The 27,784-nt window shown below is 38.3% G+C and overlaps 1 protein-coding gene across 1 annotated transcript in view; it reads left to right on the top strand.

Annotated features, from left to right (window-relative positions):
• Positions 1 to 27,784, top strand: part of COL19A1 (collagen type XIX alpha 1 chain) — a 347,142-nt gene that overhangs the window by 10,572 nt on the left and 308,786 nt on the right. The window contains exons 2-3 of the mRNA XM_004270129.2: positions 2,577 to 2,651; positions 3,503 to 3,602. Of these exons, the coding sequence (XP_004270177.1) occupies positions 2,577 to 2,651; positions 3,503 to 3,602 (175 nt within the window). The remainder of the gene's footprint in view (positions 1 to 2,576; positions 2,652 to 3,502; positions 3,603 to 27,784) is intronic.

Below are 27,784 nucleotides of genomic sequence, written 5' to 3'. Positions count from 1 at the left end.
TTTAGGTCTAAGATCATCTCTAATTAATTTCTTTGCATGGTTTGAGGTAAGGGTCACAGTCCAGTGTTTTTCTACATGGACATTCAGTTGATGCAGAATCACTGACTGAAAAGACCATCCTTTTCCCATCGAATTGCAGTGGCCCTTTTGTGGTAAATAAGGAGACCACATGTGCACAGGTCTGTGTTTGGACTCTCTGTCCAATTAATCTATTTATATGTGCACCAAAATCACGTTATAAAAATCCCTGGTGTCCAATAGGACATGTTCTCAGGCTTGTTCTTCTTCAGTTTTGCCTTAGCTGTTCTAGTATTTTTGGAGTTCACCTTAAATTTGAGAATCAGCTTGTCAGTTTTCAAAGACACAGACACAGACACAGACACAGACACAGACACACACACACACACACACACACACACAGAACCTCTTGGGATTTTATTTGTTATTGCACTACGTCTATATATAAAATTGAGAATTGACATCTTAACAATACCGAGTCTTCCAGTCTAAATACTTGCTTAAACCACTCAGTCATTTAGGACTTTCTCTCTGCAACATTCTCTAGTTTTCAGTGCAGAGATCTTGGTTTTTATAAACATGATGATGAACTCAGATAAAAAATGGGTATGATTTCAATTTTCTCAAAAAATGGGTAGTGTTTACAAAAGATCCGATTTTATTATTATTTAGGACCTGCAATCATGTTAAGATCTCTGAGACAGGAATTTCCAGAGTAACTAAGTAATCTTTAAAATATTCAGTGCTATATATTTTAATTGTGTGGATTGCAGCTTTTAAATCTAAGTGGTAGCACTATTTATAATCCGATATATTCTTCTGGTTAAATATATTAAGCTGATGCCCTGCCACCACCCTTGAAGTCTTTGACACATTTGTTAAATGAAGGGCTGAAAGGCTGAGCAGTTGACCAGGAGAACTGATGGTTTCCACTTCCCATAGAGCAGGAGATCAGTGTGGTTTTCAGCAGTTTATCTCCTCTCTGTCATAAAAACTTTGAGGTCATTATACCCAAACCTGAATTTTAGACATTTTAGAAAATTAAGGTTGTGACTGCATGATGCCAAAATAGTTCATCAATTTAGCTTAAGAACTGTCCAGTTGTCCAGTTGGCATATTATAAAAACTAGCTGCAATATTGTCTGGATTGGCTATTAATTTCCTAGAATCTAGCCTGAATTAAATTTAAACAAACCCCAGATAATAAGAAATTAGTGTATGTATGTACATTACTATATTACTGTGTTGTGGTGCAGTGAGTATGCAAATTCACCATAAGTGGAGGCAGACTTTATCTTTTATTTCTTTGAACAGCGTTAATTAGCATTAGCATATAATTAATACTTTCTCAATGATTTTTATCTCATTTATTTTTCATTATAGGCCACTTTGGTATGGCAGAGGGCTTTGCTTCTGCTTTTTAGTTTTATTTTAATAACTTAGTTCAGGCTGCTCTAACAAGAATACCATAGGCTTGGAGGCTTAAGCTACAGACGTTTATGTCACACAGTTCTGGAGGCTAAGAAGTCCAAGATCAGGCTGCCAGCCTGACCAAGTTCTGATGAGAACCCTCTTCCTGGTTTCCTCACAAGGCAGAGAGAGAGAGAAAGAGTCCCTGTTCCTCTACCCTCTTGTAAGGACATCCATCCCATCACCAGGGCTCCACCCCTAGGGCCTCATCCAAACCTGATTCCCTCCCAAAAGCCCCATCTCCAGATAGCACCACACTGGGGATTAAGACCTCAGCATATGAATTTAGGGAGGGGTACATTTAGTCCCATGCAGTCTCCTCCTGTTCTAAAGTTTAATATCACTAATACCTAAACCTGAATCCAAGGTGTGTGAAAATAGTAGTAGGTCACTTCTTCTAACATTAGAATATACTTTGAATATGAAAACTTAACGATATTAGAGCTAGCTAATTTCCTAATGTCGAGTATAGAGCGACAATTAGAACATTAGAGCAAATAGTAGCTAACACTGACAAGCGTTCCCTGTGTAACAGGGACTTCACGTACATAACCACACGTATTCCTCGCGAACACACTGTGAGGTGGGTAATACTCTTATCCTTATTTGAAAGGAATTTAATTGGGCTTCCCTGGTGGCGCAGTGGTTGAGAATCTGCCTGCTAATGCAGGGGACACGGGTTCGAGCCCTGGTCTGCGAGGATCCCACATGCCACGGAGCAACTAGGCCCGTGAGCCACAACTACTGAGCCTGCGTGTCTGGAGCCTGTGCTTCTCAACAAGAGAGGCCGCGATAGTGAGAGGCTCGCACACTGCGATGAAGAGTGGCCCCCGCTTGCCACAACTAGAGAAAGCCCTCGCACAGAAACGAAGACCCAACACAGCAAAAATAAATAAATTAATAAAAATTCCTACCTCCAACATCTAAAAAAAAAAAATAAATAAAATAAAAGGAATTTAATAGAGCGGTTTAATTTCTTTCCATTTTATCTTACGTTTCCGATTGTATTGTACGATTCAAATTTATTTGAAAAAAATGATAGACAATGTAATGAAAATTCTCAATACCTTTTTTTTTTGTTTTAATAGAGAAACAATGTCCTATACTGAGGAAAGAGGGACACCAGTTTACAATAGACTACAGAGATAAAGTTGAAGTTTCAGGTAAGCATTACAGTTCTTCACAAAGAAATATTTTTGTGTAAAATTATCACCAAACACGTAGTGTATTGTAGGTGACTCCTTCACATTGTAATTTAAGATAACACCAATACTAAAAAATTAAAAGCAAAGAAGTCAAATGTTGTACAAAAATTTCTGAGCACAGAATTCTACATCATTTAACCTAGGACCACCAACAACTCAACCTCTCGGAGAACAAAAGTTATTTAAAATTTTAAAAGTTGTATCCATTGTAGAAAGTTTGAAAAAAAGAAAAGAAAATGTATGAGAAAGAAGATCTCACTACCCAAATACAGTCATGATTCCCTTTTTGTAACATTCTTATCTTTCTCTTTCTCTTTTTTCCCTTCATCCTCCGTTTTCTCTCTCCACCCTTCCCCCACCCATATATGCACACGTAATCATAATACATATACTGCATTTGAAATCCGAGCATTTCCCCACATCAACATATATTTTTCTAAAGCACGATTTCTTTTAAAAGACTGCTTAGATTTCAATTGAATGGCTGTAGTACTTTTTACTTAACTAATTTTCTGTCTTTAGCTATCAGAGCTGCTACAATAAACTACTCTGCTTACTTATTTAGAATAATTCCTAGGTCAAAGAAAAATAATACTTGAATCTTGTGACATATATTTCATCCTCCTATATCCTAAACAGAGGGAAAAGAAATCAAGAAATTTTGCTGATCCCGTAAAGAGCAGATTTAACTTGAAATAAGTCAGTCTACAGATAAGGACTACAAAAAATCCTATTTAAAAGTTGGTAACTCTGTGAATTTACTAAATTTAATAAAACTGCTGGATTAAATCATTTGTCACATTCCACAGGTTTTGACCTAGGAGAGCGCTTTTCTCTGAGACGTGTGTTTTGTGAAGGTGATAAAACTTGTATCAAATTGGGAAGTTCACGTCTTATTAGAGACACCATGTAAGTAAAATAATAATTTTTCTTTACTTTTTAAAAAATTTATTTATTTTTATTTAATTTATTTATTTTTGGCTGTGTTGGGTCTTCGTTGTTGGGCGCAGGCTTTCTCTAGTTGCGGTGAGCGGGGGCTACTCTTCGATGTGGTGCGCAGGCTTCTCACTACGGTGGCTTCTCTTGTTGCGGAGCACAGGCTCTAGGTGCGCAGGCTTCAGTAGTTGTGGCTCGCGGGCTCAGTAGTTGTGGCACACGGGCTTAGTTGCTCCGCGGCACGTGAGATCTTCCTGGGCCAGGGATCAAACCCATGTCCCCTGCATTGGCAGGTGGATTCTTAACCACTGCACCACCAGGGAAGCCCCTTCTTTACATTTTAATAATACAACATAAACTACTTTCTAAAGAGATTCCAAATAATTTGTTTAAAAATAAAAAGTCTTGTCAACAGTAACACAATCACTTGAATGCTGTGGTAAATGTGTTGTTTGATTATTTGTGGTTTTTAGTAATCTTTACAAACTGATCTTGTTCTACAGCGTAAATTTACATGTATCGATAGCGGCATAATCTTTAGAGAATAGTAAGTAAATTTGTTTTTGAAGAAATATTATTTATGTTTAAATAGACATAACCAAAATTAGGTTTTAAAATGTGAATTTTAAACTAAGACACAATGTAGACTTAGAGACAAAAGAGTGATATTTATTTCTACATGCTTCATGCATATAAATAAGCTCCATGGTAAATGAAAATAAAAGAACTTAGCCCTTACTGTATATTCATTTTATATATTGTGTATATAGTAAAGAAAAGCCTTTTTTTTTGGTCTTGTTACTCATTTCATTTCAAAATGAATTTACTGAAGGTTTTTTTTTTAATTGTTGGTTTGTTATCTTTACTATATTTCTTCTTCTGATAAATATGAGATTAAAAAGAATGACTTGCCATTTAAATACTGACAATTTGTCAGCAATTATACAACGCAATAATAATTCCCCATATGGTTGGCTATATGTAATTGGAGGATGGATCAATAGTAATTCAGAAAGCTTGAGTCATCAGGAAGGCAAATATAGCATATATGGTCCTGATATTCAGCCTTTGAGTCCAAGATGAACATTTCAGGGTGTGAATACACTGCAATGAATAAAGCATCAAATTCTGTTTGGGGGCTTCCCTGGTGGCGCAGTGGTTGAGAGTCCGCCTGCCGATGCGGGGGACGTGGGTTCGTGCCCCGGTCCGGGAAGATCCCACATGCCGCGGAGCGGCTGGGCCCGTGAGCCATGGCCACTGAGCCTGCGCGTCCGGAGCCTGTGCTCCGCAACGGGAGAGGCCACAACAGTGAGAGGCCCGCGTACCGCAAAATAAAATTAAAAAAAAGTAAACTGCTCATTAATTGGTAAGAAATCAGAGGGCTAAGGAAGAGGGTAATTTGATACCAGGGGATGTAATGGGTGATTTGTCTGGTGGAGAACTTCAGCAGATGTCACTGTACAGATCTATGCTATTGTGGGCGTCTTAAGCCTGAAGGTGGCTTCACATGCAGGCATTAAACCCTCAGGGCTTGACAGCTTCCTATTGGGTATTCATATGCAGCAAAGAAAAGTCAATATGTATCTCATCTGTATTTCATATATATTGGTTTAGATGTTTCTTAACTACCAGTAGATAACTTTAATTAATGAATTTAAGCAAGGCAATAAATTCTCTTCCAAAAATTAAAATGCATTTTCTCTCTTGCCCTTTTCCTGATGATTTAAACCCCTCTAAGTCTGGCCAGGTGGCCAGAGTACTGGAGAGACAATCTTTGAAAATTCATCGAGCCTGTGTGTAAGAAGACGTAGCGAATTTTAAGTAGCTACATTGGAAAACTTCCTGCCACATTTAGACATTGCCATTCTCTTTTGAATATGTGTGATAATAAATATTAGGTACTACTTGAAATTTATTTTCCGACCTCTGGCTCTAAATCACGGTGCGACTGCTGGGCAATTGATGTGCATGAAGTCTCAGGCTCTGCCAGCAGAACCCGGTCCCTCCACTGCAGGAAACTGGAGGGCATCTGGTTAAGCTGACTAGCGAGTGTCAAGTAGCTTGGCCCAGCTCCACTTACATTTCGCTCCGTGAGCCAAGGATGCTAGGATGCTTCTCTCACATGATGCCGTTCTGATTTTTCAATGAGACTGGAGTAAAGTTGCAGCTATTTATATATTTGTAAATGAGCCATCTTGCAGAATCAGCATGGGAAAAGGCAGATGCTAGTTTATATGGAAATTGGGACTCTTTCTGTGCCTGAGCTTGCTTTTATTGTTCTGCCATCTTCCAGGTGAGGGTTACGAGGGGAGAGATCTCATGAGTTGTTGGTCAGGTACCCACTTAGTGCCTTGAGCCTGGCTTAATGTGAGGACCCAAAGGCAGCTCTTGCAAGGGTCCTTCAGATAAACACTGTTGTACCCAAAAAGGTGGCACAGGCTCAGGGAACATCTGACAAGGTTTCTACGTTTGGTTTTCTTTTCTCTTCATGTCCATTCTTTAGTATTCCTTAGGATAGCAAATGGTAAGTATTTGGGTGCTTTCAAAGATTCTGGGTGGCATGCTACCCAGTTTTCTAGAATTTTCTAGCATCATTTTAGAGGAAATTTTCTCAGCTTCATGTATCTACAAGTATCTCTGGTCATGTGAAAGAAATAATTATTTCTCTACAGATTGAAAGCAATATCCCAGGTGATCATACTCTGATTACCTTTAAATTGTCTTTTGGCAATTATCAGGGCAAAATGGTGAAGTTTTGAGAGAAAACATATACAGAACATGCATATGGTACAGAGCGCCTTATTTTCTTGGTATAACATAATTCTTATGTTTCATTGGCTGCTTGTATATAAACATGTTTTTAAATAAAAATGTGTTAGTAGTTGAATATATAAATTTGAAATGTCACAGAAAAGTGAATTCCTGATTTATTATTGAATTCAAGGACGGTAAAGAGCCTTATCTCTCAGGTTCTATGTCTATCTGGAATGCTGTGTTGAGAAGGCTTCTGAGGCCCTGTTGAGTTCAGCAGATTGGAGTGCTATGGCCCATTCGTGAAAAGAGGGGGGAAGGGAGGGCTGTAGTCTGTAGTCTAGTCTGTAGCCTCTCTGATTTAGGATGACACCTGTGACCGGGTAGCTTTTGCAGCTGCAGCAGTTCCCAAGAATGGGGGGAAATGAGACTATGTGTGAAAAAATAATCAACACAGATTACTAAGATTTTATGAGCTTGGATAGTGTAGCTAGAAACAGTGGCATAGCTGATAGATATGGTCCTCTTTGCTTTTGTTACAAACAAATAAATCTCCAGTGAAGAGGAGTCGTCTCTCTGTCCCTTTCATTAAATTGGTGGTTGCTTTCTGGAAGCAAAGGGCTCTTTAGTTTCATGGCTTTACATGGAAGAAAAAAGCTGGTAGAAGCCCTTTTCATTTGTGTTTTGTAATACATAATAATCCTCAGCAATCCTTCTAAATATTTAGAAGATATATAGCGTTTTTTAGGAGATTTTAAAGTTCTCTGGACCTTAACAGTTCCCTTGGAAATATTCCCAAATATGGGGAAAGCTGTTGTGTGTATCACAGCATCATCAGCCCTGGTCTTTGCTCCTGTTAAATGATTCACCCCGTGGGCATGTCTTTTCTACATGGACCTTCACACTACCTTCAGCTTTTTATTATTATAAATAACACTACAATATACAGGAAAGTTGTTTCCTCTGTTTTTCTGGCTAGAGAGGCCAGTTAAGACTCACCACTTACTCATCACCTCCTTTGTTTATTTTTCACGTGTCCGTTCATTCAGTAAACACTTGTTGAGCCCAAAAAATTCATAAGATTGATTTTTTCAAAGTAGAATTACAAGTTCATTTTTAGAGATCTTGGTAATATACTTCTAATTATGTTCCATCATTGTTTTATCCATCTCTTCTGCATATTACCCAATTTCCTTAGTAACATTGGATATTATACTTAAAAATTTTGTTATTAAGTTTTGTGTTTTTAACTGAAAACTTGTAACAATTACAAATAAAAGCTGTGGCTTACTATATAAATATTTTTGGGGTTCCCGGAATTTTCTGTTCCGCTTAGGGTGAATAAGAGGTAGCATTCAATAAGTCACTGAAATGAATTCAGTCTAGTCCAGAGCTCACCCTTCTATTCAACATTTACTGAGATTACTATGGACTGAGCACTTTATTAAGCTCTGGGATTGCACTGGTGGAAAAGTGTGGGTCTCATCTTGCCTTCCTGAAGCCTGCTGGAGAGATACACAGTGCAAGGGAAAGCTACACTTTGCTCTTGCCTTGATCCAAGAAGAAACTGAGCTGTGTCCCTCCTATCATTCGAGCATAGGCTGCAGGACTCAAAGCCCACAGCTCCTCTCATAAAAGCTACACTTTCTGAGCACGTGGGCTCAGTAGTTGTGGCTTGCAGGCTCTAGAGTGCAGGCTCAGTAGTGGCACGTGGGATCTTCCTGGACCAGGGCTTGAACCCATGTCTCCTGCATTGGCAGGTGAATTCTTAACCACTGCACCACCAGGGAAGCCCTAAAATTTTTAAATCATATAATTTAGCGAAGTTTTATTTTAGTTTTATTTTTTAACATTTATTTTATTGAAGTATAGTTGATTTACAATGTTGTGTTAACTTCTGCTGTACAGCAGAGTGATTCGATTATACATATATATACATTCTTTTTCATATCCTTTTCCATTATGGTTTATCACAGGATATTGAATATCGTTCCCTGTGCTATACAGAAGGACCTTGTTGTTTATCTATTCTACACATAATAGTTTGCATCTGCTCACCCCAAACTCCCAACCCATCCCTCCCTCACCCCCTCCTCCTTGGCAACCACAAGTCTGTTCTTTATGTCTGTGAGTCTTTCTGTTTTGTAGATATGTTCATTTGTGTCATATTTTAGATTCCAAATATAAGTGATATCATACAGTATTTGTCTTTCTATTTCTGACTTCATTTAGTATGATATTCTCTAGGTCCATCCATGTTGCTGCAAATGGCATCATTTCATTCTTTTTTATTCAGTTTAGCCAAATTTTATATATTAGGTAGAAAAGAATTTTGAGAGTATTATACAGTTTTAAGAATGCACAGAAATATTTACTTCTCTATCATAAGGACCTCTTTTATATTTTTCTAGAAAATTAAGAGATGTTAATATGTTCCAATAATAAATTGCTTTAGGTTGAAATGGCTACTTGTTTGTTCATAACCACGGGAGTTCCCCTGGTGAAACCTGAAATTGGCCCCTATACACAGAGGGCAAGGAGAGACCAAAGAAAGAGACAGAGCCCCCCAGATTGGTAGGTGGCAGGTTTACTGAGCAAGGGAACGTACATACAAGGCTTGTCTTGGGCACGGCAAGAGCAGTAAATCTCTGCACCCACCCACCGTAATCATAGAAGTTTATGTAGAGGCCTTAATGGGGGTCAGTCATGTACACTGTCCAGATGGTCTCAGCTACACATTACTCTCTCAAGGCTGCATCCTTGAAACAACTCCTAACGTGGGAATGGTGGGCAGAAAGTACATCCCAAGGACAGGGGAGGAGGTTTGGAACCTCTGACTGCCCGGGTCCAGCTCACAGGTCAACTGGTGGGCAAATCCTCTCAATGACTTCCTCCAATACTTCTAAAATGTAACATAATATGAAATATTATCAGTTCAGTAGTTTCATTTAACAGTTTTGGAAGCATTTAATATTATCAACAATTTTAAGTAAGTTGTGATTTTCCTCCCTCAGATTTCATATAATTCAGTAGTTTGGAGGGAGAAGTAAAAAGTATCAGTAATTGATCTTATGTATATAGATTCTACAACATTCATATCTATGTTATTTTATTTTATTTTGGAAACATCACTCAACATATCTACCATCTTAACAAATGTTTAAGTGAATAATATGTCATTGCTGACTATAAGTGCAATGTTATACAGCAGATCTCTTTGTAATTATGGCTAATTACATGTAAATTATCTTATCTTAAAACGTCCTGATGCCAGTTACCTTGAGAGAAGTGAAGTACCAGTTAAGTCTACTACTTAGGAGTCATAATAATGCCGATGTCATCATAAAGTAATAAAATTAAGGCGTCCTATTTTGGTAATTACTCAGGCCAGCTTGACAGGCATTAATTAATCTACTTCTATGGTTGGATTATATATTACATTTTTGTCTCTCTTCACTTGTCTTTTTATCCTAAGAATCAAATCTTATAAGAGACAGCAGAGGTTTTCCTTGGGTGCGGGTTATATGTATGTATCTGTGGAATGTGCACTGCAGGTTTCCAGAATATACAAAAGAAAGAAAGCATGGAACCACATACTTCAGTCATCTTTAATCTTATTTGCCCCATAAAAATGCTATGAGGATTAATTAGCTATTAACCTTCAGTGGTGGCAAATGTGCTGCTTTTATAATGGTTGTAAACCCAAATTTAAGCATGACCTTAAATTGATGAATTAACCAGAGCATCGACCATAGTAATATATGATGTTTCGTTATACTAGTGCTTAAGAATACCTTTATTTTTTATTTTTGCGGTACGCGGGCCTCTCACTGTTGTGGCCTTTCCCGTCGCGGAGCACAGGCTACGGACGCGCAGGCTCAGCGGCCATGGCTCACGAGCCCAGCCGCTCCGCGGCATGTGGGATCCTCCCGGACCGGGGCACGAACCCGCGTCCCCTGCATCGGCAGGTGGACTCTCAACCACTGCGCCACCAGGGAAGCCCAAGAATAGCTTTATAACAGCTCTGCAGATTTTCTTGTGGATCGACAGGACTCCATGTTTCATAAAATAGCATTGGATAGTCTAACCCTCATCCTCAGACAGAATCAGATAGGAAGATGCAATTATGATTTCACTGACAAACTCTGAAACGTCTGTGAATCCAAGAAGAATAGTGTCAGCTAATAAATCACTAATTTATTATCATCTCAATTCTTTCAACTGAGCCATCAAGGCTAATCAGAAAATAAGCATGGTGGCCACAAAGCTGCGTATGTTATCGTATGTGACTCACATCAGCTTGGTAGCGCCTCGTTCATGGCCTCATTTTGGTCGGCACTACAACCAGCCCCTGACAACCACTCTTCTGCCTTCTGTCTATGTGATTTGACTCTTCTAGGGACCTCGTGTAAGTGGAATCATCCAATACTTGTCCTTCTGCGTCTGGTTTATTTCACTTAGTATGCTTCTGCTCTTGGGTCCTAATCTCCTTGTCAGTGCATGTCACCCGGCCTTTGCTGTGGGTCCCCTCCATGAAAACGCTTCTTCCTGGGACTCAGCCAACCTCTGCTCAAGGCTGCTTATCCTCAGCCTTCAAGGCCAAAGTTGCTCTCTGTGTGTGTGCTTTGGAGGGTGGTGGCATGGGTTCAGTGACCCTCTAGCTGTCCCGTGGATTCCAAAGCAGTGCCGCTTGGGTACAGAGCCTCACAGCGTAATTTTTTTGTTTGTTTTTGACCGCGCCATGCGGCTTGCAAGATCTTAGTTTCCCGACTAGGGATTGAACCCGGGCCACGGCAGTGAAAGTGCTGAGTCCTAGCCACTGGACCGCCAGGGAATTCCCTCTCACAGTGTATTTAACAACTAACGCTTGGCACTCCTTCCTCTGTGGGGCTCTAAAGCTCGTCGATATGGATATAGGCAATCCTCTCTACTATCTTCACAGATAATAGCTAATTTACCCAGGATAAGAAAATAAAATTCCCTTTGCTTAGGAGACCTATGTAGGAAAAAATATTTCATGATATAGTCACCATTATTTCTAAGTTCAGCTTTGATGCCAATGAAAGAAGAAATTCTAACCAAGTATTTCACTCAATTCCCAAATGACATTGAATACTCACTATGTGCCAGGCACTGAGGATTTAAGAATAAATAAAGACAGCATCCTAGTTATTTCTGTCTGGGAATTATGGAATTTGTAGCAATCTTTAGATATGAGGTCTGATGAACTCTGGAAGAGCGGACGAACCCTTCCAGGAACCAGGAAAAACTTCATAGGGGATGTGAAAAAAGGCTTGAAGGATGAGCACAAATTTGCCGGGTGGTAGTTGGAGGGGGCATCATGGTGGTTTTCAAGGTCAACGTAATTTGCAGACTGGTGAGAAATCCCGTGTGCTTAGTAAACAGAGGGGAGAGACTGTCTGGTGGTGAAGGAAGCTGAAGGGGCAGCTGAGGTGCTGTTCTGAAAGGCCTTACGTGCCAGGATAAGGGGTTAGAACTTTATTCATGTAAAAAAGGAAAGTAAAAGGTGAAAGATTTCTGGGCTCTGAAGAGAAACCCGAGTGTATCAGTTATACCACAAGAAAGCCATGTTCAAAAGCGTGAAGGTGTGGGAGGAATAACTTTCCATTCTAGAAAAAAAAAAAAAAAAAAAAGGCTGAGTATATGCCGTTGGGAAAGTCACAGCTTTGGGTAGCGACCTGGGACTCCCGGGCTGACCCTGAATTAGAAGCCAAGCCCCCAGACTCAGAAGGACACTTCACAATTCAGAGGACTTCTTGGGGGTGGAGCGGGGTTTGACCCGGGATTTGTTTTATCTTTTTTGGGGGGGTGGGGGACAGTGAAAAAACCTTTTTGAAGAGCAGCTTCTCTGGTCCATCCTCGATTTTTGTTATCAGAATGCCATCTAGTAGGAGGGCTCATTTTCAAGGGGAAGTCATTTACAACGTCACAATGAACAAATGCTAATCGTAACAGGCGTAAGATTATTAGAGAGCCATCCAAGCTTTCTTTTCCCATTAGCAACCTATGTGGCTGAATCCCCCGACAAACACAGAAAGGCTAAGATTTCAGAGTCTCTGTGACTATGGAACTCAGACATCATCCCCCCAGCCCCCCACGGCGGGGTGAAGGCATTTCAGACAAACCCTTCAGGCCCTGCGAGCCAAACTGCTTGTAACGTGACAGGTGATGGTGCATGTCAGCTGGGCAAGAAATGACTTACTATAAACTCCAAGCATCTCTCACTTCACTCTCAGGAAATGTAACTTGTATCAGATTTCTCTTCCTGGAAGATATTCAGCAAGTCAGAGGCCCCACTGATACTTGTAAATACGGAAGTTCTTCATAAAGCCTGCCTCACGCTTATTTAGAATGGAAGAATTAATTTGGAAGCCAGTTCTTGATATTTAAAAATAGATTTTTTTCCATTTAGCCGTTTCGTTTTTAAAGCAGAAAAATAAAGGTTGGTCTTGCTAAATATGATCTGGAAAACTCACTTTGGCTCTACCAAAATAGACTTTTAAAAAAAGGGCTTCGCTTCAAGGCTTGCGCTATGAGCTGGTGGAATTAGCCCTGGAATCACTGTAATTAGTAACTAAACTTTTTAAACATTTTGTTCTCTAAGTGTATATCACACTTGGCTTTTGGAACACCACTTACAAAAGGAAATTTCTCCAGAATAATTGTGCTGTCTTGTTTTTCAGTCTCTAAGGACTGTAATAGTGAAAGTTTGTTCATCTTTGTTTTTTTCCTTTTTACATTGCACTCCTTGCCTCAGATTCCTTATTATTTAGTTAGGTAAAAGAACAGAAAAGAAACTGGTAGTCGTGGGTTTTTCTTTCTAATCCTCTCTTATTCTGTAGTTTGGTTTTGTTCTTTACTTTTCTATACATGAAACAGAGATATTACTTGCCACATGACAAACTAAGGTTCTTTTAGGAACACTGAACAGATACATCAAATTGAACTTGTTGTACAATGAAATTGCCAATTGCTTAATATACTGAGGAGTAAACAAATTTATGAGCTTCATTATGGTCTTTATTTTTCTTGACACACTACTAGGGCATAGTGGGGAAAAAATAAGATCCACTCCCTAACTCCATCTCACCATAAAACAACTTTATCAATAAATACTTGCATGTACTTACTTTAAAAGAGTGCATTACTATTATTTTTTTAATTAATTAATTAATTTTTTTGACTGCGTTGGGTCTTTGTTGCTGTGTGCAGGCTTCTAATTGCAGTGGCTTCTCTTGTTGCGGAGCACGTGCTCCAGGCACGCGGCTTCAGTAGTTGTGGTGCGTGGGCTCAACAGTTGTGGCTTGCAGGCTCAGTAGTTATGGCACATGGGCTTAGTTGCTTCATGGTATGTGGGATCTTCCTAGACCAGGGTTCGAACCCGTGTCCCCTTCATTGGCAGGTGGATTCTTAACCACTGAGCCACCAGGGAAGTCCAAGAGTGCATTATTTTTAAGTTTTATGATTTTCCCTGGCTCTTCCATGCTTGCAGTACTCCCTATCTGGAAGGGAGTGTGGAAGAGCAGAGTTCATCCTCTTAAGGCAGTGCTTATTGGTTTCTCATTAATTGGACAGCCAGGAATGCCCATTATTTGTTCAGCTGACATTGTTCTGTCCCCGAGAGACTAGACAGCTCCCCTTCATTAAGGTAACTTTGTGTATAGCTATGTTAGTCATGGATTCCACAGCTCAGCGGGTGAATGGGATGGAAGCTTCCACTGACCCCTGGGCCAGGGTCAGTGCTAAGGGTTCTCTCTCTTTCCATAATCACTTGAAAGAGGCACATTTATGATCATTATTTTCACATCTCAGGGAATTACCTGTCTTTTTAGTTAGGTAACCTTTCTATTGATGTTCTTCCTTAGGCATTAAAATCCCAACTTATAACTTCTCACCAGTAGGATAAAAAAGGAGGCAGTTTTTATCAGACGCTTCATACTTTTCTTCACATTACATAGTTATTAGTATATACACTGTTCTCATATTTTTCACTACATACCCCCAATTGTACTCATTTAAAGAAAATGCTTGGTGAAAAATCCTATTTTTTTTTCTCTAATAAGTGATCTCTAAGGAATACAGGGCAAATATTCCTGATTGGTTATCACCTTCTATAGCATACATTTCTTTCCTAAAACCCAACAGACAGTATGCCCATTTTAAGGATATTACTATGTGGTTTGTGATACTTCCTGATCTGTGCTCAAAATATCATTAGAAGAAGGAACTGTAATAATCTACCCCTCAGGGCTACTGGTCACCTAGAATGTGCAAACGTCATCATGAATCCTTTGCTCGGAGCCCAAAATGTGATTTACTCTTGTCGTTAATATTATAGTATGATGTTAAACAGTTTAATTACTTTTTCATTTCTTGACGTTAATATTTTATATTTATTTACACCGACCCTGCCCCACCCAGTACTCAGAAAATAGTTTTTTCTCCCTTACAGTCCCAAAACATTACTTTTAAGTCAGGTCAGTAATGATGAGGCAAACTTTATCTTTAGCCCAGAGGACGCAAGCAACTTGATATACTGGAAAAATCTGACCTCGGAACTAAGAGTTCCGAGTTCAAGTCCCATCCTGAGCTTTGTTATTTAACAGAGGCAGTTATTTAACTTCTGTGGCTTTAATTTCTCATTTATCCAGGGAGATGTTGCTCTAAATCACTGTTAAGGTCCCTTTCAGCTTTAGGAGTGTAGGACTACAGGAAATTGTCATGTGTGGTTTCTTCATAACGGAAATATTTCCAAGGATGGGGAGACTTCTGCTCAAAGACACTTTTGGAGAAATCTTCTTGGAGCAGAGATTCTATTTTGCTACAGTCTGTAGAGATTTTAAACTTCTTTTTGAAAGTAAGAATACTGATTGTATTTGTTCCTGGAATTGTCTTGTGTCAAACGTTTTGATTAACCTGCTTTAGACTTGCATAGGGCTTGGCTTTTCCTTCTGCATTTTTCATGATGAATGTGATGTAGCCCAGTCTCATAAGGCCCTGACTTTTAAGGTGTTGTGCAGGGTGACACAGACTTCGTACTGAATACAAGTGTTTGATATCTACCAGGACCGGTCATAGGCATCATCATGGATTTTCCATGAATGGAACACATTTTTATGAGCACCTCCTATATGCCAGGGACTGGTCTAGATGCTTGATTTAGAGCAAGGAGTCTGGCGGAGCCCCTGTTGTCATGGAAATCACATTCTAGTGGCTGGGAACAGGCAATACATGTGGAAACTAATACATTTTTTTAAAAAGTTGGGCTTTTATAAACCTATGAAGGAAATAAAACAGAGCAAGTGTTGTATTACTATAGACCTTTCAGAGAAGGGACATTAGAGCTGAGACCTGAATAGTGAGGAGAAGCGTCCATGTGATGACTCCTGGGAACAACCTTCCCAGGAAGGAATCAGGAAGTACAAAGGCCCAAGACCTCAATAGAATGAGGTGTTCAAGGAACAAAATTCAGGTCACTGCCACTGGAGCGTGGGTGCCACACAGAGACTGGAATAGGACACGATGTGGCAGACTAAGGCAGGGGTCAGAGCACTAGGCCTTCCTTGTGAGCCGTCATCAGTGATGTGCGTTTCATTCTAGGAGCCACGGGGCCTTGTAGGAAGGTGATAAGTAAGGGAGGGACCTGGTCTGATTTTCACTTAAAAAGCTCATTCTGACCGCTGTGTGCAGGCTATACTTCAAGGGAGGGAAAAGAGGGAGAGCAATCAGGACGTGTAACAAGAGTCCGGGGCAAGACGTGGCAGCTTGGGATGGGGAGTGAAGGTGGAGCTGGAGAGAAGTGGACAGAGTCGGGATCCATTTGGTGGTAGACACAGTAAGACTTGCTGATGAGTTGGATGGGATTGGAGTTCATAAAGGAAAGGCAAGAATCAGGTATGACTTTTAGGTACTTGGCTGGAGCACCTGGGTGAATAGTCATGTCTTTTATTGAGATGCGGAATCCTTGTAAAGGGATGTGTTTGGTAGGAAGCAAAAAGTTCAATTTCAGTTATTTATTTAGACTTGCCTTTAACATCCAGGTAGAGATGACAAGTGGCAATTTAGGTGTGTGAGTCCACAGTACAGGTAAGGGCAGTAGTCAAGGTTTATCTTGGTTGCCTCTGCCCTTTTCACCTCCTTCCTTCTGGAACCTTCCTCCCAAACTTTCAGTGCCTTCACGGGACACATTTGCTGCCCAGGGCTCACAACAGTGGCATCTCATCTTGGTCGGCCTGACTTAGGGGTGCCTCCTGCTCTGACCTTATTCCTCCCTCGCTGTGCCTTCCCCATTTAAACTTCCATGCTTTACAGCAATCCCCAGAGATTCCCTGTTCTTTGCTTTCCAAGGACAGGATTAATTATTAGACAATTTGTTAAGTAATGCGTGACTGGTTTCTAGGGACTATTTTAATGGTAACAAAGCTTGTGTTTATAAAACACATTTTCCAGAGAGGAAGAAAGCTCTCTCATAGTAGAGTATTAAGTGTTTGGGCTTGTCAGTGAAAGTACTTCATAGTTAGGGAGAATGTGAGTATCTCTGAGTCCATACCACATATACAACAGACAGCAGAGTTCCATTGAATATTTAATAACAAGTATACACACACACAGTGATTAAATACTTCATCTTAGGCCAAGATCTTTCCTGTAATATAGATGCCTTATAGACATCATCGTTTTATTTGTATTTTCTATTGCTTTTATTTACTTATTTATTTTTTGGCTGTACCACGTGGCATGTGGGATCTTAGTTCCTTGACCAGGGATTGAACCCATGCCCCCCTGCAGTGGAAGTGTGGATTCTTATCCACTGGACCACCAGGGAAATCCTTGTATTTTCTAATGATTTTAAATAAATTCTGATCAGGAAAGTATTTTTCGTTAGTCAAGTGGGAAAAAAAGATCTAGAGAATGTAGTTATTATGCTATTTAGACAAATACAATCCATTCTTAGAGTCCTATACAGTAAATCCCTATGGTTAATAAGATGTTAACTTTTATCTGACTCCACAAATATAGTTACTAGTACTTTGTAATTAAATATTCTGTTTGAAGCATGTGGAGAAAGTATTGGAAAAAGTGTATTTTCATTTGAAGTTTCTCATCTTCTCTTACTTAACAGCTCAGTGACTTATTATGAAGGCTATAGGCTGGGGCTTATAGATTTTATGACTTATTTTTAACCTCCCATAGTAGTAAAAATAATGTTTTTGTGTTAATTCTCCCTCATCTCTGTCCTTTAAGAATATAAGGTTAGGGGGGCCTCCCTCCCTGGTGGCGCAGTGGTTGAGAGTCCGCCTGCCGATTTAGGGGACGCGGGTTCGTGCCCCGGTCCGGGAAGATCCCACATGCCGCAGAGCGGCTGGGCCCGTGAGCCATGGCCGCTGAGTCTGCGCGTCCGGAGCCTGTGCTCCGCAACGGGAGAGGCCACAATAGTGAGAGGCCCGCGTACCGCAAAAAAAAAAAAAAAAAAAAAAAGAATATAAGGTTAATTTATAGGTTGTTTTAAAGGTTAGGATTATTTTTTCCTAAACTGAAAATAGTAGTGCTTTCAAAAAAAAGATCACTCCTACAATTTATGCTGATTGCATAAAAACCTCTTAATTTTAATACCAAGAGGGAAGCACGGTAATGTAAGGATCTTTACGAAATTTTGTACTGAGGTCAGAGCCTCAGATCTGGGCATTCTTCCATAGCTGGTCATTATAAGGAACCCCGCTTTTGATCCTCCACCACTTCCTCTATAGTTTTAGAGCATTTCCTTCTATTTTACGATCGAACTGAGGGCTGCTATACATAGAGAATATCAGAGAGCTGTTGGAAACTAAATTTTAGATTTTCCTTAACATTGAAATAAATTACAGGTTCAAAAGAGTCTAAAATATGTGAATTACAAGGCTTCAGAGACACTCCGGATTATATCTAGAACTCTCAGTGGGCTAGTGTAAGGAGGACTCCAGAGGCAGTAAATGTCCTGGGCTCCTGTGGGTAATTTGGAATGACTTTACTTTGGCTCTCTATGACTTTTACTTAGTCATATTTTGTAAAAATTGTTTTTACATTGAACATTTTGTTAATTTGGCATACCTCTGCTCTCACCTGTCCATGAATATTTAGGTGACTTTCATTAATGTGAAGAAAAGTAGACAATAGGAAATAAAGGATTAACTATACTTATATTTCACTAAACTTTGAGCTCTTCAAATGTAGGTTAATATTAATTTCTGTGGATGAACTTCTCATTTACAGTCTTGAACTAGGTACAATGTGTATAAAATGGAGGGAGGTAGGAAATATCCCATTGTGAATTTCTAGCCCAATATACCTATGAATGACTTTGGCAAGTAAGTCTCAACAGTATTTTTCTTAATGGGAGTATCACTGAATAAGCAAAGGATAGAATTTCTTATAGGAAATTACACTCTATTCAAAAATATTCAAGCATGGATATCTTAGACACTGCAAGCTGTCATTTTATCTCTCTGGTAACAGACCAGTAATCCAATATGGTGTCTTTTATAATAGAAACTTTGGCAAGATGCAGAGAAATTATTCTGTGTCACGTTAAGTGTTTGTGCTTGTGTGATATAAACAAAAAACATAGTCTGTAAGAGTAGATACATGTTGTATTATTTTTAAAATACAAAATATTTTCTTCAAAAATTACAGTCTAGGCAAGCAAAATCATTTTTGGCCTCAAAAGCAGAATATCAATTTCTGAAAGGGAAATATAGTAATTATAAGGATTTTCATCCATTATAAACTTAGACTAAGAAAAAATAATTTTTCTTTAAACATAACTAAATTTATTTCAATGTATTATTTTAAGACTATGTTTATTAAAACATTATTAATATTAATAACATTATTTTGTTTTATTATTTTTGTCACAGAAGAAACCTTTCATGGAATATAAAATATTTTCAATATTTTAGTTACATTTTTAATTTTCTAAAATAATTATATTTAGTTTTATTTATGAAGGATTAAGGAATCATATCAAAATGTTTCATTTGCTGGATCGCTCACTCCACTCATTTAACAAATAGTTATAGACTGCCCTGTTGGCACTGTACTTATGCTTTGTGGGTGGTACAAAGATGGATTAAATGTTGTCTTTGCCTTCAAAGAGCTTGCAATCTCATGATGAAATGTGACAGGTACCTATATGACTATAATCCTAAGTAGAAAGTGAGGAAAAAGGTGTTTTCATTTTTTTTTTCTTTGCGGTACGCAGGCTTCTCACTGTTGTGGCCTCTCCCGTTGTGGAGCACAGGCCCCGGACGCGCAGGCTCAGCGGCCATGGCTCACGGGCCCAGCCGCTCTGCGGCATGTGGGATCTTCCCGGACCGGGGCACGAACCTGCGTCCCCTGCATCGGCAGGCAGACTCTCAACCACTGTGCCACCAGGGAAGCCCAGTTTTCATTATTTTTTGCTTTGTAACAAACCACTGCAAAACTTAGTGGCTTAAAAACAACAATTTATTATTTCTCATGATTTTCTGAGTTAGAAAAAGGCACAGGATTTATCCACATGGTTCTGCTTCATGAGATGCTCACTCAGGTCACTGAGCTGCATTAAGCTTGCAGTCAGGCTGAACTGGAAGATCCAAGAAGATATTACTGATGATGTCAGAAGGAATGGCAAAGTAAGAAGCCCAGAAAATGTACCCATCCATAAAAACAGTAAGAACACAGGATAAATGGTCAAAATCAATATTTCAGAACTCTGGAAATTAACCAAGGGCTTGCAACAATTAATGGGTGTTTATTCAAGAAAAAGACTGACCCTTGGTAAGAATAGCTAGCTTTGTGGCATTTTAAACTTGTCCTATTCACCTCCCTCTCTCTCCCACAATGGTTGACTTGCAAACCAACAGCTCTATAATCACAGGGGCAGACTAGCAGCCTAGCAGCCATTGAAGGGAGGAGAATGGGTTTAGAGGTCAACGAAAACCCTATTTCTAGAAAGCTGTCATTATTTTACCTGACTGGTAGTTCCTTGGAAACCCCAACTCACAGGGCTTGTCTTTATTTGACCTGACTCAGCTCACTCAATAAGTACAGCCTTTTTCCCCTGGCATTTGTTGAAAATAATCAATTGTAATTGTTTAACATTGCAGCTACCCAAGACAGCAATTACAATTGGGACAAATGAGAAGATGACCAAATACAATTAAAAGGAAAAGTTGGGGGAGGAGATGTCCATAGAAAGCATTAGAAACCTCCAGCGTGTTTGTGCGATCTACACCTATGTGTAGGCACAGGGATTTGTGGAAACCCAGGAAACCTCCAAAAAGGCCCTACGCTCATTGCCCTGGCCAATTTTGAAACTCTGCACAGGCAAAAAAAGAGAAGGCTAAGGAGAGTTGTAAACTGCCTGCCTGAGCGTTGAAGCCATTCTCCAACATGCACATAGTGTCTCAGAAGAGGTGTGGATGCTTATAGGTCAAAGGCACTTAACTGTTCAGCCATTAGCTGACCACTAAACTAACTGAGCAGAGACTCCAGTGGTCACACATGACAGAGAAAGCACACTTTACAAAATTAGTTCAGGAAAGTGACTAAGAAAACAAACAACGGCAGCAACAATTATGACAAAAATAATAAACAGCAACAACAGCAAACCACTGATGGATGGAGAATAATCTGATTCCCAGAATTGCCACATGATATTATCTAAAATTTCTACTTTTCAATAAAAAAATTACAAGATATGCAAAGAAACAAAGTATGGCCCACACACAGAGAAAAGAGCAGTTAATAGAAACTGTTACTGAGGAAATCTAGTTATTGGACTTACTAGGTAAAGACTTTAAATCAGCTATTTAAATTATGTTCAAATAACAAAAGGAAGCTGTCTAACGAACTAAAGGAAATTATAAAAATGGAGTCTCACCTAAAGGAGCAAAGGATATACAATGGAGAAGGATAATCCCTTCAATAATTAGTGTTGAGAAAATTGGACAGCCATGTGCCAAAGAGGGAAATGACCACTACCTCACTACATACACAAAAATCAACTGAAAGTGGATTAAAGACTTGACTATGAGATCTGAAACCATAAAATTTCTGGAAGAAAACACAGGCAGTATGTTCTTTGCCATCGGTCTTAGCAATAACTTTCTGGTTGTGTTTCTTCAGGGAAGAGGAACAAAAATAAAAATAAACAAATGGCAGTCTGTATATCTTCTTTGAAGAAATGTCTGTTTAGGTCTTCTGCCCATTTTTGGATTGGGTTGTTTGTTTTTTTGCTATTGAGCTGCATGAACTGCTTGTATATTTTGGAGATTACTCCTTTGTCAGTTGCTTCGTTAGCAAATATTTTCTCCAATTCTGAGGGTTGTCTTTTCATCTTGTTTATGGTTTCCTTTGCTGTGCAAAAGCTTTTAAGTTTCATTAGGTCTCATTTGTTTATTTTTGTTTTTCTTTCCATTTCTCTAGGAGGTGGGTCAAAAAGGATCTTGTTGTGATTTATGTCATAGAGTGTTCTGCCTATGTTTTCCTCTCTAAGAGTTTTATAGTTCCTGGCCTTACATTTAGGTCTTTAATCCATTTTGTGTTTATTTTTGTGTATGGTGTTAGGGAGTGTTCTAATTTCATTCTTTTACATGTAGCTGTCCAGTTTGATTGCCAACAAACACATGAAAGGATGCTCAACATCACTAATCATTAGAGAAATCAAAACTACAATGAGGTATCACCTCACACTGGTCAGAATGGCCATCATCAAAAAATCTACAAACAATAAATGCTGGAGAGGGTGTGGAGAAAAGGAAACCCTCTTGCACTGTTGATGGGAATGTAAATTGATACAGCCACTATGGAGAATAGTATGGAGGTTCCTTAAAAAAACTAAAAGTAGAACTACCATATGACCCAGCAATCCCACTACTGGGCATATACCCTGAGAAAACCATAATTCAAAAAGAGTCATGTACCACAATGTTCATTGCAGCTCTGTTTACAATAGCCAGGACATGGAAGCAACCTAGGTGTCCATAGACAGATGAATGGATAAAGAAGATGTGGCACATATATAGAATGGAATATTACTCCGCCATAGAAAGAAGTGAAATTGAGTTATTTGTAGTGTCGTGGATGGACCTAGAGACTGTCATACAGAGTGAAGTAAGTCAGAAAGAGAAAAACAAATACCGTATGCTAACACATATATGTATGGAATTCAAAAAAAAAGAGGTCAGAAGAACCTAGGGGCAAGATGGGAATAAAGACACAGACCTACTAGAGAATGGACTTGAGGATATGGGGAGGGGGAAGGTAAGCTGTGACAAAGCGAGAGAGTGGCATGGACATATATATACTACCAAACGTAAAATAGATAGCTAGTGGGAAGCAGCCGCATAGCATAGGGAGATCAGCTAGGTGGTTTGTGACCACCTAGAGGGGTGGGATAGGGAGGGTGGGAGGGAGGGAGATGCAAAAAATATGGGAACATATGTATATGTATAACTGATTCACTTTGTTATAAAGTAGAAATTAACACACCATTGTAAAGCAATTATACTCCAATAAAGATGTTAAAAGAAAAAAAGAAAATGTATTTGAAGAAATTATGGCTGAAAACTTCCCAAACCTAAAAAAGGAAACAGATATTCAGATACAGAAAACACAGAGGATCCCAAACAAGATAAATCCAAACAGACTTTCACCAAGACATATTATAATAAAAATGGCAAAAGTTAAAGAGAGGATTCTAAAGGCCACAAGAGAAAAACAAAGAGTTAATTACAGGGGAACCCCTCATAAGGCTATCAGCTGATTTCTCTACAAAAATGATGCAGGCCAGAAGGGAGTGGAAAAATGTATTCAAAGTCCTGAAAGGGAAAAATCTGCAACCTAGGATACTACCCAGCAAGATTATCATTTAGAATAGAAGGAGAGATAAAGAATTTCTCAGAAAAGCAAAAACTAAAAGAATACAGCAATACTAAACTTATCCTAAAGGAAATATTGAAAGGTCGTCTCTAAATAGAAAAGAAGTAAGAATCTATAGGAAAGAGAAAATCACAATTGGAAACTAAATCACTTAAATAAGCCAGTATACAGATTAAAAAAAAAACCAAAAAACAAAAATTTATGGAAAAGTGATGAAAACTACAGTGAACAGCAAAAAGGTGAACATGTAGATGCAAAAGAGGATATCAAAATCATAAAATGTGGGGGAGGAGAGTAAAAAATGTAGATTTTTTTTTCTAGAATGTGTTTGAGCCTATACGACTACCACTCTAAAGCAAGTAGATATAGGAAGGAGTTGACATATGCGAAAAACAGGGCAACTTCAAATCAAAAACATACAATAGAGTCACAAAAAACAAAAATAAGAGAACATAAGCATAATACAAAAGAAAATCATCAAACCACAAAAGGAAAAACAAAAAGAAAAAGGAAAGGACAAAGAAGAAATATAAAATCAATGGCAAAACAAGGTTTAAAATGGAAATAAATGCATATCTATTAATAATTACCTTAAATGTCAATGGACTAAATGTTCCAATCAAAAGACACAGAGTGGCAGATTGGATAAAAAAAACAAGAGCCTAAAACATGCTGCCTACAAGAGACCCACTTTAGGGCAAAGGGCACATATAGGTTAAAAGTGAGGGAATGGAAAAAGATATTTCACGCAAGTGGAAATGACGAGAAATGGGGGTTGCAATACTCATAGCAGGCAAAACAGACTTTAAAACAAAGGCTATAAAGAAAGATAAAGAAGAACACTATATACTGCTAAAAGGATCAATACAAGGAGAGGATATTACACTTGTCAACATATATGCACCCAATATAGGAGCACCCAGATACATAAAACAAATACTAAGACATAAAGGGAGAAACTGACAGGAACACAATAACAGTAGAAGACTTTAACACCACTCTCACATCAATGGACAGATCTTCAAGACAGAAAATCAATAAGGCAACAAAGATCCTAAATTATACAATAGAATAGTTAGACTTAATTGATATCTTCAGGACATTACATCCAAAAACAGCAGAATACACATTCTTTTCAAGTACACATGAAACATTTTCTAGGATTGACCATATACTAGGGCACAAAACAAGCCTGAACAAATTTAAGAGTATAGAAATTATTTCAAGGAACTTTTCTGACCACAATGGCATGACAAGAAATCAACCACAGAAAAAGAAACAAGAAAGAAACAATTACATGGAGACTAAACAACATGCTATTAAAAAACCAATGGGTCAGTGATGAAATCAAAGAAGAAATTAAAATATACCTTGAGGCAAATGACAATGAAAACATAACCATACAAATTCTATGGCATGCACCAAAAGCAGTTCTTAGAGGGAATTTCATAGTGATATAAAGCCTTCTTTAAGAAACAAGAAAAATCTCAAATAAACGACCTAAACTACCACTTAAAATAATCAGAAAAAGAAAAACAAACAAAACATAAAGTCTGCAGAAAGAAGGAGGTAATAAAGATCAGAGAGGAAATAAATAGAGATTTAAAAATTAGGAAAAGTCAATAAAACCAAGAGCTTGTTCTTTGAAAGCGTAAGTAAAATTGACAGATCTCTGGCCAGGCTCACCAAGAAAAAAGAGACAAGACCCAAATAAACAAAATAAGAAATGAAAGAGGAGAAATCACAGCTGATACCGTGGAAATACAAAAAACCATAAGGGAATACTGTGAACAATTCTATGCCAACAAATTTGACAACCTAGAAGAAATGGAAAACTTTCTAGAAACATACAGCCCACCAAAACTGAATCAAGAAGAAATAGATAACTTGAACAGACAGATCACTAGAAATTAAATAGTATCTGTAATAAAAAAAACTCCCTACAAACAGAAATCCAGCACCCGATGGCTTCACTGGGGAATTCTACCAAACATACAAAGGAGAACTTATACTGATCCTTCTCAAACTCTTCCGAAAGACTGAAGAGGAAGGAACACTCCCAAAGACATTCGATGAAGCCACCATCACCCTGATACCAAAACCAGACAAAAACACTACCAAAAAAGAAAATTACAGGCCAATATCTTTGATGATTATAGACTGAAAAATTCTCAACAGAATATTAGCAAACTGAATCCAACAACACATAAAAAAGTTCATACACCATGACCAAGGGTCATGACCAAGGATTCACCCAAGGGTCATAAGGATGGTTCAACATACGCAAATCAGTCAATGGGATACACCACATCAACAAATGAGAGGATGAAAACCACAAGATCATCTCAATAGATGCAGAAAAAGCATTTGATAAAATTCAACATCCATTCATGGTAAAAATCGCTATGAAAGTGAGTATAGAGGTAACATATCTCAGCATAATAAAAGCTATTTACAATAAACCCACAGCCAATATAATACTCAATGGTGAAAAGCTGAAAGCCTTCCTAATAAAATCTGGAACAAGACAAGGATGCCCACTCTCACTACTTCTCTTCAGCATAGTATTGGAAGTCCTAGCCACAGCAATCAGACAAGAAAAAGAAATAAAACGTATTCAAATTGGTAGGGAAGAGGTAAAATTGTCATTATATGCAGATGATATAATAATATATATATAGAAAACCCTAAAGACTCCACACAAAAGCTATTAGAACTGATAAATGAATTCAACAAGGTAGCAAGATACAAGATTAACATACAGAATTTGGTTGCATTTCTTGACACTAACAATGAAATATAAGAAAGGGAAAGTAAAAAAGCATTACCTTTTAAAATTGCACCGCCCAAAATAAAATACTTAGAAATAAACCTCACCAAGGAGGTGAAATACTTATATGCTGAGAACTACAAAACATTAATAAAGGAAATTACAGATGACTCAAAGAAATGGAAAGATATCCCATGCTCTTGGATTGGAAGAATTAATATTGTTAAAATGGCCATACTATCCAAAGCAATCTACAGATTTAGTGCGACCCCTATTAAATTACCCATGACATGTTTCACAGAAATAGAAAAATTATCCTAAAATTTATATGGAGCCATAAAAGACCCAGAATTACCAAAGCAATCCTGAAGAAAAAGAACAAAGCAGGAGGCATAACCTTCCCTGACTTCAGACAATACTACAAGGCTACAGTAATCAAAACAGCATGGTACAGGCACAAAAACAGACATATGGATCAATGGGACCGAATAGAGTCCAGAAATAAACCCACACACCTACCGTCAATTAATCTTCAACAAAGGAGGCACAAATATACAATGAAGAAAAGAAAGTCTCTTCAGCAAGTGGTGTTGGGAAAGCTGGACAGCCACATGTAAATCAATGAAGTTAGGACACACCCTCACACTATACACAAAAATAAACTCAAAATGGCTCAAAGGCCTAAATATAAGACAAGACACCATAAAACTCCTAGAAGAGAACATAGGCAAAACATTCTCTGACATAAATCACACCAATGTTTTCTTAGGTCAGTCTCCCAAGGCAATGGAAATAAAAGCAAAAATAAACAAATGGGACCTAATCAAACTTATAAGCATTTGCACAGCAAAGGAAACCATAAACAAAATACAAAGACAACCTACAGACTGGGAGAAATTATTTGCAAATGATGCAACTGTCAAGTGCTTAATTTCTAAAATATACAAAATATATATATTTTAGAAATATATATATTTCTAAAATATACAAAAAATATTTTAAAATATACAAAAAAAATAAACAAAATTTCTAAAATATACAAAAAGTTGTATTGAGTCATACAACTCAATAACAAAAAAGCAAACAACCCAATCAAAAAATGGGCAGAAGACCTAAACAGAGATTTATCCAAAGAAGATATACAGATGGCCAGCAGGCACGTGAAAAGATGCTCAACATCGCTAATTATTAGAGAATTGCAAATCAAAACTACAGTGAGGTACCACCCCACACCAGGCAGAATGGCCATCATTAAAAGTCTACAAGTAAATGCTGGAGAGGGGGTGGAGAAAAGGGAACCCGCTTACACTATTGGTGGGAATGTAAATTGATGCAGCCACTATGGAAAATAGTATGGAGGTTCCTCAGAAAACTACAAATAGAGTTGCAATATAATCCAACAATCCCACCCAGACAAAACTATAATTCAAGAGGATACATGCATCCCTATGTTCATAGCAGTACTATTTACAATAGCCAAGACATAGAAACAACCTAAATGTTCATCAACAGATGAATGGATAAAGAAGATGTGGTATATATATATGTACAATGGAATATTACTGAACCATCAAACCGAATAAAATAATGCCATTTGCAGCAACATGGATGAACCTAGAGATTATCATACTAATTGAAGTCAGAAAGAGAAAGACAAATACCATATGATATCACTTACGTGTGGAATCTAAAATATGACACAAATCAATATATC

The sequence above is a fragment of the Orcinus orca genome, chromosome 12 (genome assembly GCF_937001465.1).
Source record: "Orcinus orca chromosome 12, mOrcOrc1.1, whole genome shotgun sequence".
Classification (NCBI taxonomy): domain Eukaryota; kingdom Metazoa; phylum Chordata; class Mammalia; order Artiodactyla; family Delphinidae; genus Orcinus; species Orcinus orca.
The sequence above is the reverse complement of the archived record's forward strand: the minus strand, read 5'-3'. Positions and strand labels throughout refer to the sequence as shown.